The 13,308-nt window shown below is 35.5% G+C and overlaps 1 protein-coding gene and 1 long non-coding RNA gene across 2 annotated transcripts in view; both read left to right on the top strand.

The window, feature by feature from the left end:
• The window catches only part of LOC127863883 (protein OS-9-like), a 59,572-nt gene extending 54,659 nt beyond the window's left edge, over nucleotides 1-4,913 (top strand). The window contains exons 15-17 of the mRNA XM_052403568.1: nucleotides 2,319-2,489; nucleotides 3,250-3,362; nucleotides 4,637-4,913. Coding sequence (XP_052259528.1) covers nucleotides 2,319-2,489; nucleotides 3,250-3,362; nucleotides 4,637-4,891 — 539 coding nt within the window. The 3' untranslated portion in view covers nucleotides 4,892-4,913. The remainder of the gene's footprint in view (nucleotides 1-2,318; nucleotides 2,490-3,249; nucleotides 3,363-4,636) is intronic.
• Nucleotides 4,914-8,435: 3,522 nt separating this feature from the next.
• Nucleotides 8,436-13,287, top strand: LOC127863878 (uncharacterized). Its single transcript, XR_008041225.1, has 2 exons — nucleotides 8,436-10,553; nucleotides 11,389-13,287. It is a non-coding gene; the product is annotated as an uncharacterized LOC127863878 (long non-coding RNA).
• The last annotated feature ends 21 nt before the right edge of the window (nucleotides 13,288-13,308 follow it).

The raw sequence follows: 13,308 nt of genomic DNA, 5'->3' as shown, positions 1-13,308 counted from the left end.
TTCCATATTAATAATGTTAACATTTAAAAATAAATAGACTACACTTTATACCTTTAAATAAGCAAGCCATTGCAGAACACTCTTGCACTCTAGAGCTAAAATGTTTGACATTTAAAAGAGGTTCATATAGTCTTAATGCTTAGTGGTAGCTTCAGTAGCAGGCCCAAGAAATTATGTTTAAAATCCATTGCAATAATTAATTGCTGAAGTACTTTATAAGAAATTGCATTAAACACAATTGAGCAGACTTCCTTTAAGCGCAAATATTTCATAAGGCATAACCCTGAATCCTGTTTTTCCCTGAACACAGCTCAATTATAATCTCGTTTCAGTAATACACCAAGATTTTTAGTTTTAAAGTTTTGTTTTTAACTTTTATTAAGATGTATACACCATAATAACTTTTGATGTGTTGAAATACCAACCAGGGCCATTGAAACAAAAAATTGTGGAATTTAAATAAATGCTTGTTTAATCAGGTGTGAATAAAAAAATTTGAAGGAGTGAAACTGTTAGGTGAAGTTAAACTGATATCTGAACATTTATCACTAATATATCCTTTGAGATTCAAAAAGACAGTCCTTTACTATATAAATGTTAGTCCAGAAATTTTAGGCTGTATTGAGAATTCATTCAGTATTAGAAATCTGGCACTTAGAGATACTGGCCCGCTGGACTGATAAAATTAAGAATATCAGTCTTAAACTCAAGAGTCATTTTTGTGTCTCAATTTGAGTTTGAGATTGAGTAAGATATTCTAAATGTGTGTAGTTGTGTGGGCTGATTACCAAGTATGGTTCAAATTAATTAGCTGTTATGATAGAATAGTTAAACATATGGTTAAGTCTTTAAAAAAATCTGAGAAAGGGTGTTGAATATAGGCCCAGATAGAACTAGTATAGGTAGCTAATACAGTGTTATGCTCTATCCATGATTGTTGTTGGATTGTTGTAAAAGTGACTTATGATAATAAATTGCCTTGTTATTATGATTGATGGTTTTGGTTATTATTTATTTCAATGGCAATCAGTGAAAGATTTATTAAATTGTGCACTCTCATAATCTCCAGAGTAAAAGTGCTACATTTTTTTCACTGCATTGCTAGATTCCATAAGTACTCAGAACACATTCTTTACTTAAAACCTATTTATTTTAGCTCGATTGCATAGAAAGCCTAACGCTTATTTGAAGCGTTCTTGAGTCCATTTCCTGGGATTAGAACAGGGGAGATCAAACCCATGACATTCTGGTCACTAGGCGGACACCATATCCACCTCTTTTTAAAATTAAATGCTATTGTGTTTTTAACCCTTTGCATGCTGGGAAATTTGTCGTCTGCTAAAATGTCGTCTGCTGAATTTATAAAATAAGCATTTTCTTAATTTTTTTTCAAAGAATACTACCAGAATAGCAAACAGTTTGGATCCAGATGAGACGCCACGTTCTGTGGCGTCTCATCTGGATCCAAACTGTTTGCAAAGGCCTTTAAAATTCGGTTCCCGCACTGAAAGGGTTAATGTGGCTGTGTGTATCTGCAAGTTGAAATTAGAAATGATTATCCCACATCAGTGCTTTTTTATTAGATGTCAGTTTAATCAAGTATAATGGCATGTTATATGGTTTGCATGTTTGGAGAAGATGTGAATTAGCATCCACAGCCTGCATGCGTCATAGCAACTTGAATAAACCTTTGATGGTGTAGGAGGCTTATTGGCCTGTTTGTTTGATGAGCAGTGTAAAAAACGTCCTTGCATAAGACCCTTTGAAGAAATATTTAATCTTACAGAGAATGTGATCTTCTAAATTGAGTTGGATAGCAGGGTTAAGTTCATGTTAGTTATAACTTTGTTTCTTCATGATTCAGGCTCACTTTCTGCATTAAAACCAATTTAATTTTACTGCCAAGATACATGGTTTACTCACAATTAATGTGGGAAAACTGGTCTGTTGGAAATACATGCTCCTTTATGATAATCAACTTTTCTAATTGTATGTGCAAATTTAATTATTTACAAATCTATTCAACTTTGATGGGATTTTAAGATTATATAATAGCAGTTGTTGTAGATTGCGTATTATGATTGCCTATCATGTTACAAAGATGAATCTTATTCACTTAACCGTTGCAAAATCTGTTTTAAATGACTTTTTTTATTTATATGCACATTAAATGTTGAATATGTTATAGCATTTCTTTTCATTGCTTTTCAAACATGATTTTTCAAACTTCGCTGTTGATGATTCTTTTTCACTTAATGTTATGAGAACTCAGCATTGAATGTTTCATGTTTTTATATTTCACTACTGATTTGCCATAGGACCTGAGGTGAAAGTTGAAGGTCAGACTGAGGAGATAAAGGTCAAGGTCAGCAAAATTCCCAAAGGTCAAATGACAAAAGCCATGGCCAGCGCTCTTGGTAACAAGCACACTGAGGCACTGGAACAGAGTGTTAAACAAGAGCTTGAGAAGGCTGGATTTGGAAATGGAGGTGAGCTCTTACTGTATGACCCTAGTTCTGGGAAAACTGGGCTAAATGCATTTGCTTAAAGTGTGATCCCAGATAAGACTGTGCAGTCTTCACAGGCTAATCAGGGACAATAATTTTTGCCTTAAAATGGATTTTTGCTAAGAATAGATATCCTAAAAACGAAAAAGACCAAAAAAATATCATATATAGAACATATATTCTTTTCAGGGTTGGGATTCCTTCTTAGTTCAGCTGATTTTAATATTTTGAATGCCTAGATTGTTTAACAAATAGTTTTATACATAACACTATATGTTTAATTACATGGTGAACCCATTTTTTTCCTCACATATTTTGAAGATCACATTCCTGTCTTTTATTAATGGCAACAGTAGCATTATGTTCTCTCCAAAGAATGCTTTAAATAGAGGACTGGAACACTTATTTCCTGTTTGCCATATCTGTATGAAGAAAACATGTTAGCTGGTAATTGCACAGTGAGAAGCTACTCAATAATTCTTTTAGTTCAAATATGAGCATATGAAATTGTTTTTATTATTTATGCAAGCTTTGTTCTGGGAAAATGCTTAATGCATGTGTTTAAAGTATTGTCCCAGATTAGCCTGTGCATTTCCCAAATATTCCATGAACCAAAAAAGAATCCTTGATGATTAGCCTGTGCAGATTGCATAGGCTAATCTGGGACAAATCTTCGCATATTTATTTTGCGCACTTTTCTCAGAATGCGGCTCATATATTGCCTGCTTTTGACAAATTTCAGACAAGATCCAGGTGAAGATTATCACCACTGCCTATGACAGTAACGATGATACTCTACATGTCCTCTCAGATCAAGAATCGGAGGCCTTTAGAAATATGATCGTTGACATGATAGTAAGTGCCTCATAGCATTTATTTTTAGCACACCTGAGCACAATATGCTCACTGTGAGCTTTTTTGATAACTTTTTGTTGGATGTGCAACATTTATCTTTTAAAACACTATAGGCCACATTTATTTCCAATCTTCATGAAACTGGGTCAGACCATTTGTCTCAATGATATCTCAGCTGAGCTCAAAACTGGTTCAGGTCCATTGAAAGAAATGGATGACATGGGGCATGGAAGTTTCCTTATATGGCTATACAATAGTAAAATCTTGTTAAAACTTTGGTCAGAACATTTGTTCTAATGATATCTTGAAATGGTTCCAATTCGTTAAAAAACATAGCCGCCAGATAGGGGAGGGGGAGTTTTACCCTTATAGTATATAGGAAATAGTGAAACCTTGTTAACACTCTAGAAGTCAAATGTATGGCCCAATGTTCATGAAACTTGGTCAGAACATATGTTCTATTGATATCTTGGCTTAGTTCAAAACTGGTTCTGGTTCCCTGGAAAACATGGCCGCCAGAAGGCGGGGCAGTTTCCCTTAATAAGCTGTAGTAAAACCTTGTGAAGTCACATTTTGTGCCCAATCTTCATGAAACTTAGTCAGAACATTTGTTTTAATGATATCTGGGCAGAGTTAAAATAGGTTTCAGTCCTTTGAAAACCATGGTCACCATGGTTTATATACATGTTTATATACTAGATATTAAATATTTATGTTTCATAAAGTACTTTCATTATTTTGATCTCCACCTTGTGATAACAGTTTAGTTCCTTAGTTCCTAAGGGTCTCAGGTGAGAGCCCAAGGGTCCATTGTCCCTCTTGTTTCTTTGCATACTTCTGTCACACACTTTCATGATTGTAGACAAAAACAATGTATTGGCCAGAACACTTAGATCTCTGTTAGTCAAATCATAAACATAATGGGACTTTGTAGATGATTTGAATATAGATGCTTATACTTTACCATGCCAAATACTGTTATCATATGTGTGTATAAATATATTTATTATATTATTTGAATAAAATAAAATATCATGTAGGGTCTTGTGCAGGGTCTTGTATATTGTTTTTGTTAGCTCTATTAAACTGTCATGTTTGAAATTTAAACACAATGTATATTAATAAGAGAAAAAACGCACAGGATTGTGATGTACCGGTACATGTAGTTTTTCAAGGTGCAATGCTTAATGTAATCCAGGTTTAGCATTTACTACCGATATCCAGTTAAATGATATTTAATATATTCTTATGACGAATGTATTGTTAATTAATAGGGCGGAACATCAGAAGTTGATCGTGAGCAAGCTAGGCATGACCAGCTGGAAGAAAACTACAGTTTTGTGTGGGGTAGCGAGACAAATTCTGCGGTAGTGCAGCCTAAAGACAGTGGCATTGGTGAGGGTGAGGGTGAGGCTGAGAAACGAATAGTGTTAGAACCTTCTACATACAGTGATGCATATGCCGACAGTACAAATTCTAGAGCCCAGGCAGAAGAAAGCAAAGAAACTGATCTTCCAAAGACTGTTTAAAGAAAATAAAAATATAATCAGTGTTTAATGATTCTTTGAAGAAATCAATGATAATCAAACTTTGTTTGTAAGTATCACAGCCTATGTGGTTATTGAATTCCATTCTGTAAATGGTGAAAATGTTTAATTCATATTGGTGTTATTCTGTTCAAGATAAGTTGTTGATTTGTATGCCCCCCCAAGGAGGGCATATAGTGATCAGACCATCCGTCTGTCCGTCCTTCCGTCACACTTTGCGTTTAGGTTTCGCATTTTGGTTTTGAAAAATGCTCATAACTTTTATGTCCCTTCGCATAGCAACTTGATATTTGGCATGCACGTGCATCTCATGAAGCTGCACATTTTGAGTGGTGAAAGGTCATCCTTCAAGATCAAAGGTAAAAAAAAAATGTATCAAAGCGGCGCAGTAAGGGGCATTGTGTTTCTGACAAACACATCTCTTGTTTTAGTTGCATGTCCATGTTTGAAATTGGTGTTACATGTGAATAACTACCGTAATAACTCTATGTTTTCGGACACTTTAAGTTTTTGGACACCTCTTTTTTAGCAAAAATAATCATTTTTCGTGACTCTTAATTTTCGGACACACAAGTTTTCGTCCATAATTAATGTCACTAAGTTTTCGGACAGTATATTTTACATCGCTATTTAACCATGTTTCGGTTCTGTTTTTGATATCTTATGACACTTCGGTCATGGGGTTTTACAACCCAATTAACATCATAAAACATAGCAGGTGCATGCCTGAGGGCAACGGACCATTACATTGGCGTTATTGGGTAAATAACCTTGTAAACCGGTATTTAACAATGGTTTGGCCCGATAGCATCAGCGTTATGACAATTACCAGGGGTTTTATAGTGCCAATTAACAGTTCAGTTATGTACCGCAATGGTACTACCCCTTCTCAGTAAAATAACTGTGACAAATACAAAACGCTTCAAAGTGTGATGCACCCTATTGCAAGTTTTATGAACAATTGAAGGTGTTAGACAGATTCATACTAGCGAGTATCAGTACATTACATGCTAATCTTCTAACTCGTTGGTCAAAGTAGAACCTTGTAGTAACTTTCTTTCAAATAAATTAAGCATTTAAAATTATTTAAAATGCAGTGCAAACATATATAACTGTAATTCATTCTATACAGCATGGTATTTTACAAGCACGTGCTATTTCGGTAGTCGTTGATACAATTGACGCTATTTTTCGGACACTTCAATTTTCTACTCTAAGTTTTTGGACACCTGTATTTTGTGAATATTTGTCGTATCTAAGTTTTTCGGACACGAAATTTTTTTTTATTTTTAAGTGTCCGAAAACATAGAGTAATTACGGTAAATTGATTTCCTTTGTGTTCATTTGCTGAGTGCTATGGTTTTAATATTTGCTTGTAATCACATCTCGGTTATGAATGTTGTTGGAAGTTTTGTTGATTGTCTTTCTTTTTCATTTTTTATGTTATGTTACTAAATGCAATCTCTGGTTGCCATTGCAAAATAAAAATCAAAGGGCAAACTTACCTGTTTATATATAAAGTCTGATAGAATTTGGAGTCTCACTGGTGTTCATTTGTCATGGTGTCTACCATTGGCTGGAACTTAATATCAATGGATCAGACAATAATAAAAAAGCATTAAAAACCCTCGTGTAGATATATTTGGAAATCCAAAAATTAAATAGTGTGTAGATTTGAAATCATTTTTACGCAGAAGGGTTTCTTTTTATTGAAGTAACTGATAATTCTTGTGAATAAATCATGCCTCTTAATTATGCCCCCCTTCGAAGAAGAGGGGGTATATTGCTTTGCTCATGTCGGTCTGTCGGTCCGTCTGTCGGTATGTCGGTCTGTCGGTCCGTCCACCAGGTGGTTGTCAGATGATTACTCAAGAACGCTTGGGCCTAGGATCATGAAACTTCATAGGTACATTGATCATGACTCGCAGATGACCCCTATTGATTTTCAGGTCACTAGGTCAAAGGTCAAGGTCACGGTGACCCGAAATAGTAAAATGGTTTTTGGATGGTAACTCAAGAATGCATACACGGTCAACAGGGCGAACTCTGAACAATATAACTGAAGCAACTGGTCTGTAATCCTAAATCTATAATTATCAGTCCAATGAAACATCATCCTTTGAGTAAAATAAAGTGGATCAGTAAAAATATTATCAGAATATGATTTTTTTTTGTATATTTTGTATATTAAATATTGTGTTAATGTTTAATTTTGTTGATTAATATAAATATAAGCAGGACAGGGGAGGTAATACACTATTATATCTTTCTTATATACAGGGGAAACAAATGCAATAAGTTAAAATTTCATGTTTAATGAATAGAGGATATCACCCCCCCCCCATTTTTTTTTAAACATCATCAAATAAATAACCACACCCCACATTAAACCCCCCTCTCACCCCCCCTACCCCCCAACCCCCCCAAAAAAAGGCGAATAAAGAACCCCACCCCACAGGAGACCCCCCGCTCACACCCCCGACCCCCCACCCCCCATTGGGGGAAAAAGCGAAGAAAGGACCCACACCCCACATTAGACCCCCCCCCCCCCCCCCCCCCCGACCCCCCACAACCCCCCAACCCCCCACCCCCCCCAGGGGGGGAAACAGCGAAGAAAGGACCCCACCCCACAGGAGGACCCCCCGCTAACCCCCACCCCCCCTACCCCCCCACCCCCCGCAGGGGGGGAAACAGCGGAGAAAGGAGCACACCCCAGAGGAGACCCCCCTCTCACCCCCACCCCCCCGACCCCCCCCCACCCCCACCCCCACCCACCCCCCCCCCACCCCACCCCCCAATTTTTGGGGGAAACATCTAAGAAATAACCACACCCCACATTTTACCCCCGGCGCACGCCCCCCCTAGCCCCCACCCCTCCACCCCCCAAGGGGGGGAAACATCTTATAAAGGACCACACCCCACAGGAGACCCCCCCCTCCCCACCCCCCCCCCCCCCCCCCCACCCCCACCCCCCAATTTTTTTTTAACATCTAATAAATTACCACACCCCACAGGATACCCCTCTCACTCCCCCCTACCCCCCCACCCCCACCCAAATTTTTTTTTAAACATCTAATAAATAACCCCACCCCACATTATTACCCCCTCTCACCCCCACCCCCCTACCCCCCACCCCCCCCCCCAAAATAATGTTTTTTTTTAAACATCTAATAAATTACCACACCCCACATTTTGACCCCCTCTCACCTCCCCACCCCCCCTACCCCCCACCCCCCCAATTTTTTTTTTTGTTAAACATATTATAAATAACCACACCCCACAGGAGACCCCCCGCACCCCCCCCCCCCCCCCCCCCCCCCCCACCCCCCACCCCCCCAATTTTTTTTTTAAACATCTAATAAATTACCACACATCACATTTTACCCCCCTCTCACTCCCCCCACCCCCCCAACCCCCCCAATTTTTTTTTTTAAACATGTAATAAATTACCCCACCCCACATTATACCCCCCTCTCACCCCCACCCCCTCCAAAAAATTTTTTTTTTTTTTTAGACATGTAATAAATTACCACACCCCACATTATACCCCCCTCTCACTCCCCCCTTGATCATGACTGGCAGATGACCCCTATTGATTTTCAGGTCACTAGGTCAAAGGTCAAGGTCACAGTGACTCGAAATAGTACAATGGTTTCCGGATGATAACTTACATTAGGTCAAAGGTCAAGGTCACAGTGACAAAAAACGTATTCACACAATGGCTGCCACTACAACTGACAGCCCATATGGGGGGCATGCATGTTTTACAAACATCCCTTGTTGAAGTAGGTTTCTATCTTTTATCCTATATATTCTAACGTGCAATCTTTGTTATTATGTTAGAGACTAAATTAAACCTTATGTAGTATATATTCAAATACACTAAAAATCAGTTATAACAGGCCAAACACGCACACACACATGGGTGTACATTTATATTCTTTATTTATAAGAAAGGTTTTTTGATTAATTAAGAGGTATGTTTACAATAAAATATTGACTTTTATTTGAAAAAAGTTACATATTTATTCTAGCCAGAGATAAACGGTTAAATAAAAAGTTACCGGTACTTCATATTTTACTGTGAGGTTCATTATAACTTTTGCTGAGAGCATTGTGTTTGTATTTATGTGCCAGAAAGGAGAACAGCATACTGTGTTCTATTGTTTGTTATATCCCCAGTAGCAATTGTCTGTTTGTCTGTTAAGTTGTGTCTTTATCGACAGAATCAACTGAAGTTTATTAAGTTTGTATAATCTGTATATATTTAAATAATGTATTATGAACTACAATGTGTATTATTTTGCATATATAGTTCACCATTGGAAAATTGTTTTCATGCACAGTGTTTAAAATATAAAAACTTTATTAAAATTTTGTCAGGACTTTACAGTTGGTTGCTAATAGCAAATTTTTTTCATTGTAAATAGCCATTTTATTCTTGCAAATACATTAACACATTTCTAATGAAGATGTCAGTTTTTATGTTTATTACACAATAAGTTGTATTTGATTTATGAGGTGGGCCAAATCACTTTCAAAATCTAAATATGCTACTACATAAGCCTGCAGTAGTGGGCAAGAGGTTAAATAATCTTGAGTTATATTATCAAACTTTAACACGAATTGTGTTTTGAAAATCAAATGTTGACATTGAAACACTTGTTTTGTTTTGGTTCAGAAAATTGTTCAAAGGTCATCTTAATAGTTGTTATTCCATATCATTATATCATTTATACTTTTAAGTTTTCAACAACAGTATGTTCTTTTTAAGGATAGTGTTGCTGCAAATTTGTTTTACTCACATTTTCTTAACATTCCACCATTTTCACGTAGCCTGATTCATGTTTGATGTACACAGTTTGATGCACTAGATATAAATCATACCACTTGTATTTATTTATTAGTTTTTTACATTTTGCACTTTCTTTACCAAAAATTGTTTGAAGTTAATCACATTTGTCTGTAGATGAGTAAATCATTGATGTCAAGGATTCAATATTAAATGTTGCCCGATTGGTCATTGTCGGCTCGGGTACTACTTACATGTACCCCGGGTACTCTTAAGTATACTTACATGTTCCCCGGGTACGGTAAATATTCTTAAACGTACCCGGTTGATATTAGACTGTACCCAAGTTGTCTTCCCGCCCAAAATCCGATGTCGTAAAACGCGCTACTGATTACCGTTAAACGATATTTTTTATCTTAAACAAATCTCTTTAAAAAAACAACTGCATCAACATGCCTTTTAGGTATGAGTTGCGATAATATAGAGGCCATTTAACAGAAAATAGACATAAATGTGAACATAATTAATTTTTAAAAAATAGCCCACAACGACCGATTTAGCGTCAAAATTCCTGGGTATGCTTTAGTATATTTACCATACCCGGGGTGCATGTAAGTAGTACACGAGCGGAGAATGACCAATCGAGCTTAAATGTTGACAAAAAAAGAATAATTTTCTTTAATGGATCGGCCACAGATTGATTCTTCTCTAATCATAGAATAATATTAGCTGATATAAAAAATAACAATGTACACAGTTTTAACAAATTTTTTATTAGGTTGTGGGTTCATCTTTGTTCATGTTTTCACATGCTGTTATTTCTTTGTAGAATTAAAGTTTATTCATTTTCGTGTCATGGTCGTATCTATAAATGTTGACCAAGATGCTGAAAAAAACTTACCATGAAACTTAACACCGATTTTTTTCTACCATCTTCAAAGTGTGATCACCATTAATATTGCAATTGCATTATCAAACAACGCAAAATTCTTAAATTGGTGCATATAATTCAATTATTATTGATTTTTTTTATGTCCCCCACTATAGTAGTGGGGGACATATTGTTTTTGCCCTGTCTGTTGGTCTGTCTGTTGGTCTGTTGGTCTGTTGGTCTGTCTGTTTGCGCCAACATTAACATTTTGCAATAACTTTTGCTATATTGAAGATAGCAACTTCATATTTGGCATGCATGTGTATCTCATGAAGCTGCACATTTTGAGTGGTGAAAGGTCAAGGTCATCCTTCAAGGTCAGAGGTCAAATATATGTGGCCAAAATTGCTCATTTTATGAATACTTTTGCAATATTGAAGATAGCAACTTGATATTTGGCATGCATGTGTATCTCATGGAGCTTCACATTTTGAGTGGTGAAAGGTCAAGGTCATCCTTCAAGGTCAGAGGTCAATTATATGTGGCCAAAATCGCTCATTTTATGAATACTTTTGCAATATTTTTATGAATACTTTTGCAATATTGAAGATAGCAACTTGATATTTGGCATGCATGTGTATCTTATGGAGCTGCACATTTTGAGTGTTGAAAGGTCAAGGTCAAGGTCATCCTTCAAGGTCAGAGGTCAAATATATGTGGCCCAAATCGCTTATTTTATGAATACTTTTGCAATATTGAAGATAGCAACTTGATATTTGGCATGCATGTGTATCTCATGGAGCTGCACATTTTGAGTGGTGAAAGGTCAAGGTCAAGGTCATCCTTCAAGGTCAGAGATCAAATATATGTGGCCCAAATCGCTTATTTTATGGATACTTTTGCAATATTGAAGATAGCAACTTGATATTTGGCATGCATGTGTATCTCATGGAGCTGCACATTTTGAGTGGTGAAAGGTCAAGGTCATCCTTCACAAGGTCAAGGTCATCCTTCACAGGGTCAAGGTCATATATAGGGGACATTGTGTTTCTCAAACACATCTTGTTATATTTTCCATTTTCCTTCACTTGCAACATGTATTTGCTCATGTAATTATATGCCTTGACTGTTGGCATTCTAGGTCTCTTCATTGTTGTTTTTTTTACTGAAAATAGACATACTTAGTTTGTAATGGAGTCAACTTATATGGATGTTAAAAGGGACTTGTTGACAGATTTATACTAGGCTTATAGTTGTGTTGCTTATCAATATTAGCTATTTCAATTGAAGATAATGCTGTAATTAATTATTATTGATATATTTTTTCAATATCTTTAGTGTCTAATACTGCTGTTTTCCCCCTGTTTTTCTAATCTGTGATTGCTCGATTAATTCCTTTAATGCCCATGTGTACAAAATGTTCTATTGGAGATATTGGTAAATATTGTGTTCATTAAATAAGTATAAGTGTATTGTTTGTTACTGTTTTTTTCTTTTAAATTTTGATACAGTACTATTTACTTCTCCATCAACAGAAACTGTTGCCAATTTTGCTAATATAGTAGGGTTATACTTATTGATAACTGAAATTGGAAATGTTCATGGAGACATTGAATATCCATACATTCTTCAACATTTTCTCAAATTGAATGATTTGTTTAACACTTCGCCTACTGAATGTAATAAGTCATGTAACTGACATTTTAATACATTTCTACTTTTTTCCATTTTTGTGTTTATTAAGGTGACATACATCAACTGTTAAAATATTAAGTCAACCTTTTTGGTAAAAATATATGTTTTTATCAAATTTTCGAAATTGACATAACAAGCGCATGTCATTTTCTGAATGTAAAAAGTAGCGTAACTGACATTTTGTAAAATTTTCAGGAGGAGCAAAAATATGTTTTATTTAAATAATAAACATTTTTCTGTATTCAAATTTTCGGATAAGTATTATAATAACAGTTGAAAAACGAAACAAAACTGCAAATTGATATGTCTTTTTTAAAACAATAAAAAATTAAGAAAGGAGCAGTTACCATAATTTCAACACTGAAATATTTTGAGCGCAAAAAATAACATAAGTGCTCTTACTGTATTTTGCTTTATATGCTTTCCTGAACAATTCACAAAATGTCAGTTACCCTAGTTATTACATTCAGTAGACGACTTGTTCTTTCGTGTTACAATATATTTACTGGACAAAGCTATATTTTGAGAAAATATGACATATACTGAATAATCTCTATTAATAAAAAAATTCTTGTAGTATGGCCATTTTAATCGAACTAAAGGTTCTAATAATATTTCTACTTTTAAGCCTGTTTCTAAAATTGAAGTTTCAAAAAACATTACATATCTTTGTGTTTCTATTTTTAATTCTAGTCAAACCATTGTGTCATACGTTATGGGTTCAAATGATTATTTTATGGTGTACAGTGCATATTGTAAAACGTCTCCATTCTCTTATAGTTCATGTTGTTGATACTTTATTTGATGTGTCAGATATAAGTCTTTTCTCTTGTACGTCTCTGAAATGTTGTATATCACGTTGATAACACTGTCAATTTCATGACGTTGATATTCCAGATGGTTATTGGAAAAATAAATGATAAAAGTAGTTTTTCTATATATAAAAATATTGTCTTCTTGTGCAATCAGGATTACATAAGTAATGAACGATTTTAAATAATAAAGATTTGCAATATGTGATCATGGGTTTATGTAATATAT

Source organism: Dreissena polymorpha, unplaced genomic scaffold (genome assembly GCF_020536995.1).
Source record: "Dreissena polymorpha isolate Duluth1 unplaced genomic scaffold, UMN_Dpol_1.0 chrUn053, whole genome shotgun sequence".
Taxonomy (NCBI): Eukaryota; Metazoa; Mollusca; class Bivalvia; order Myida; family Dreissenidae; genus Dreissena; species Dreissena polymorpha.
The sequence above is the reverse complement of the archived record's forward strand: the minus strand, read 5'-3'. Positions and strand labels throughout refer to the sequence as shown.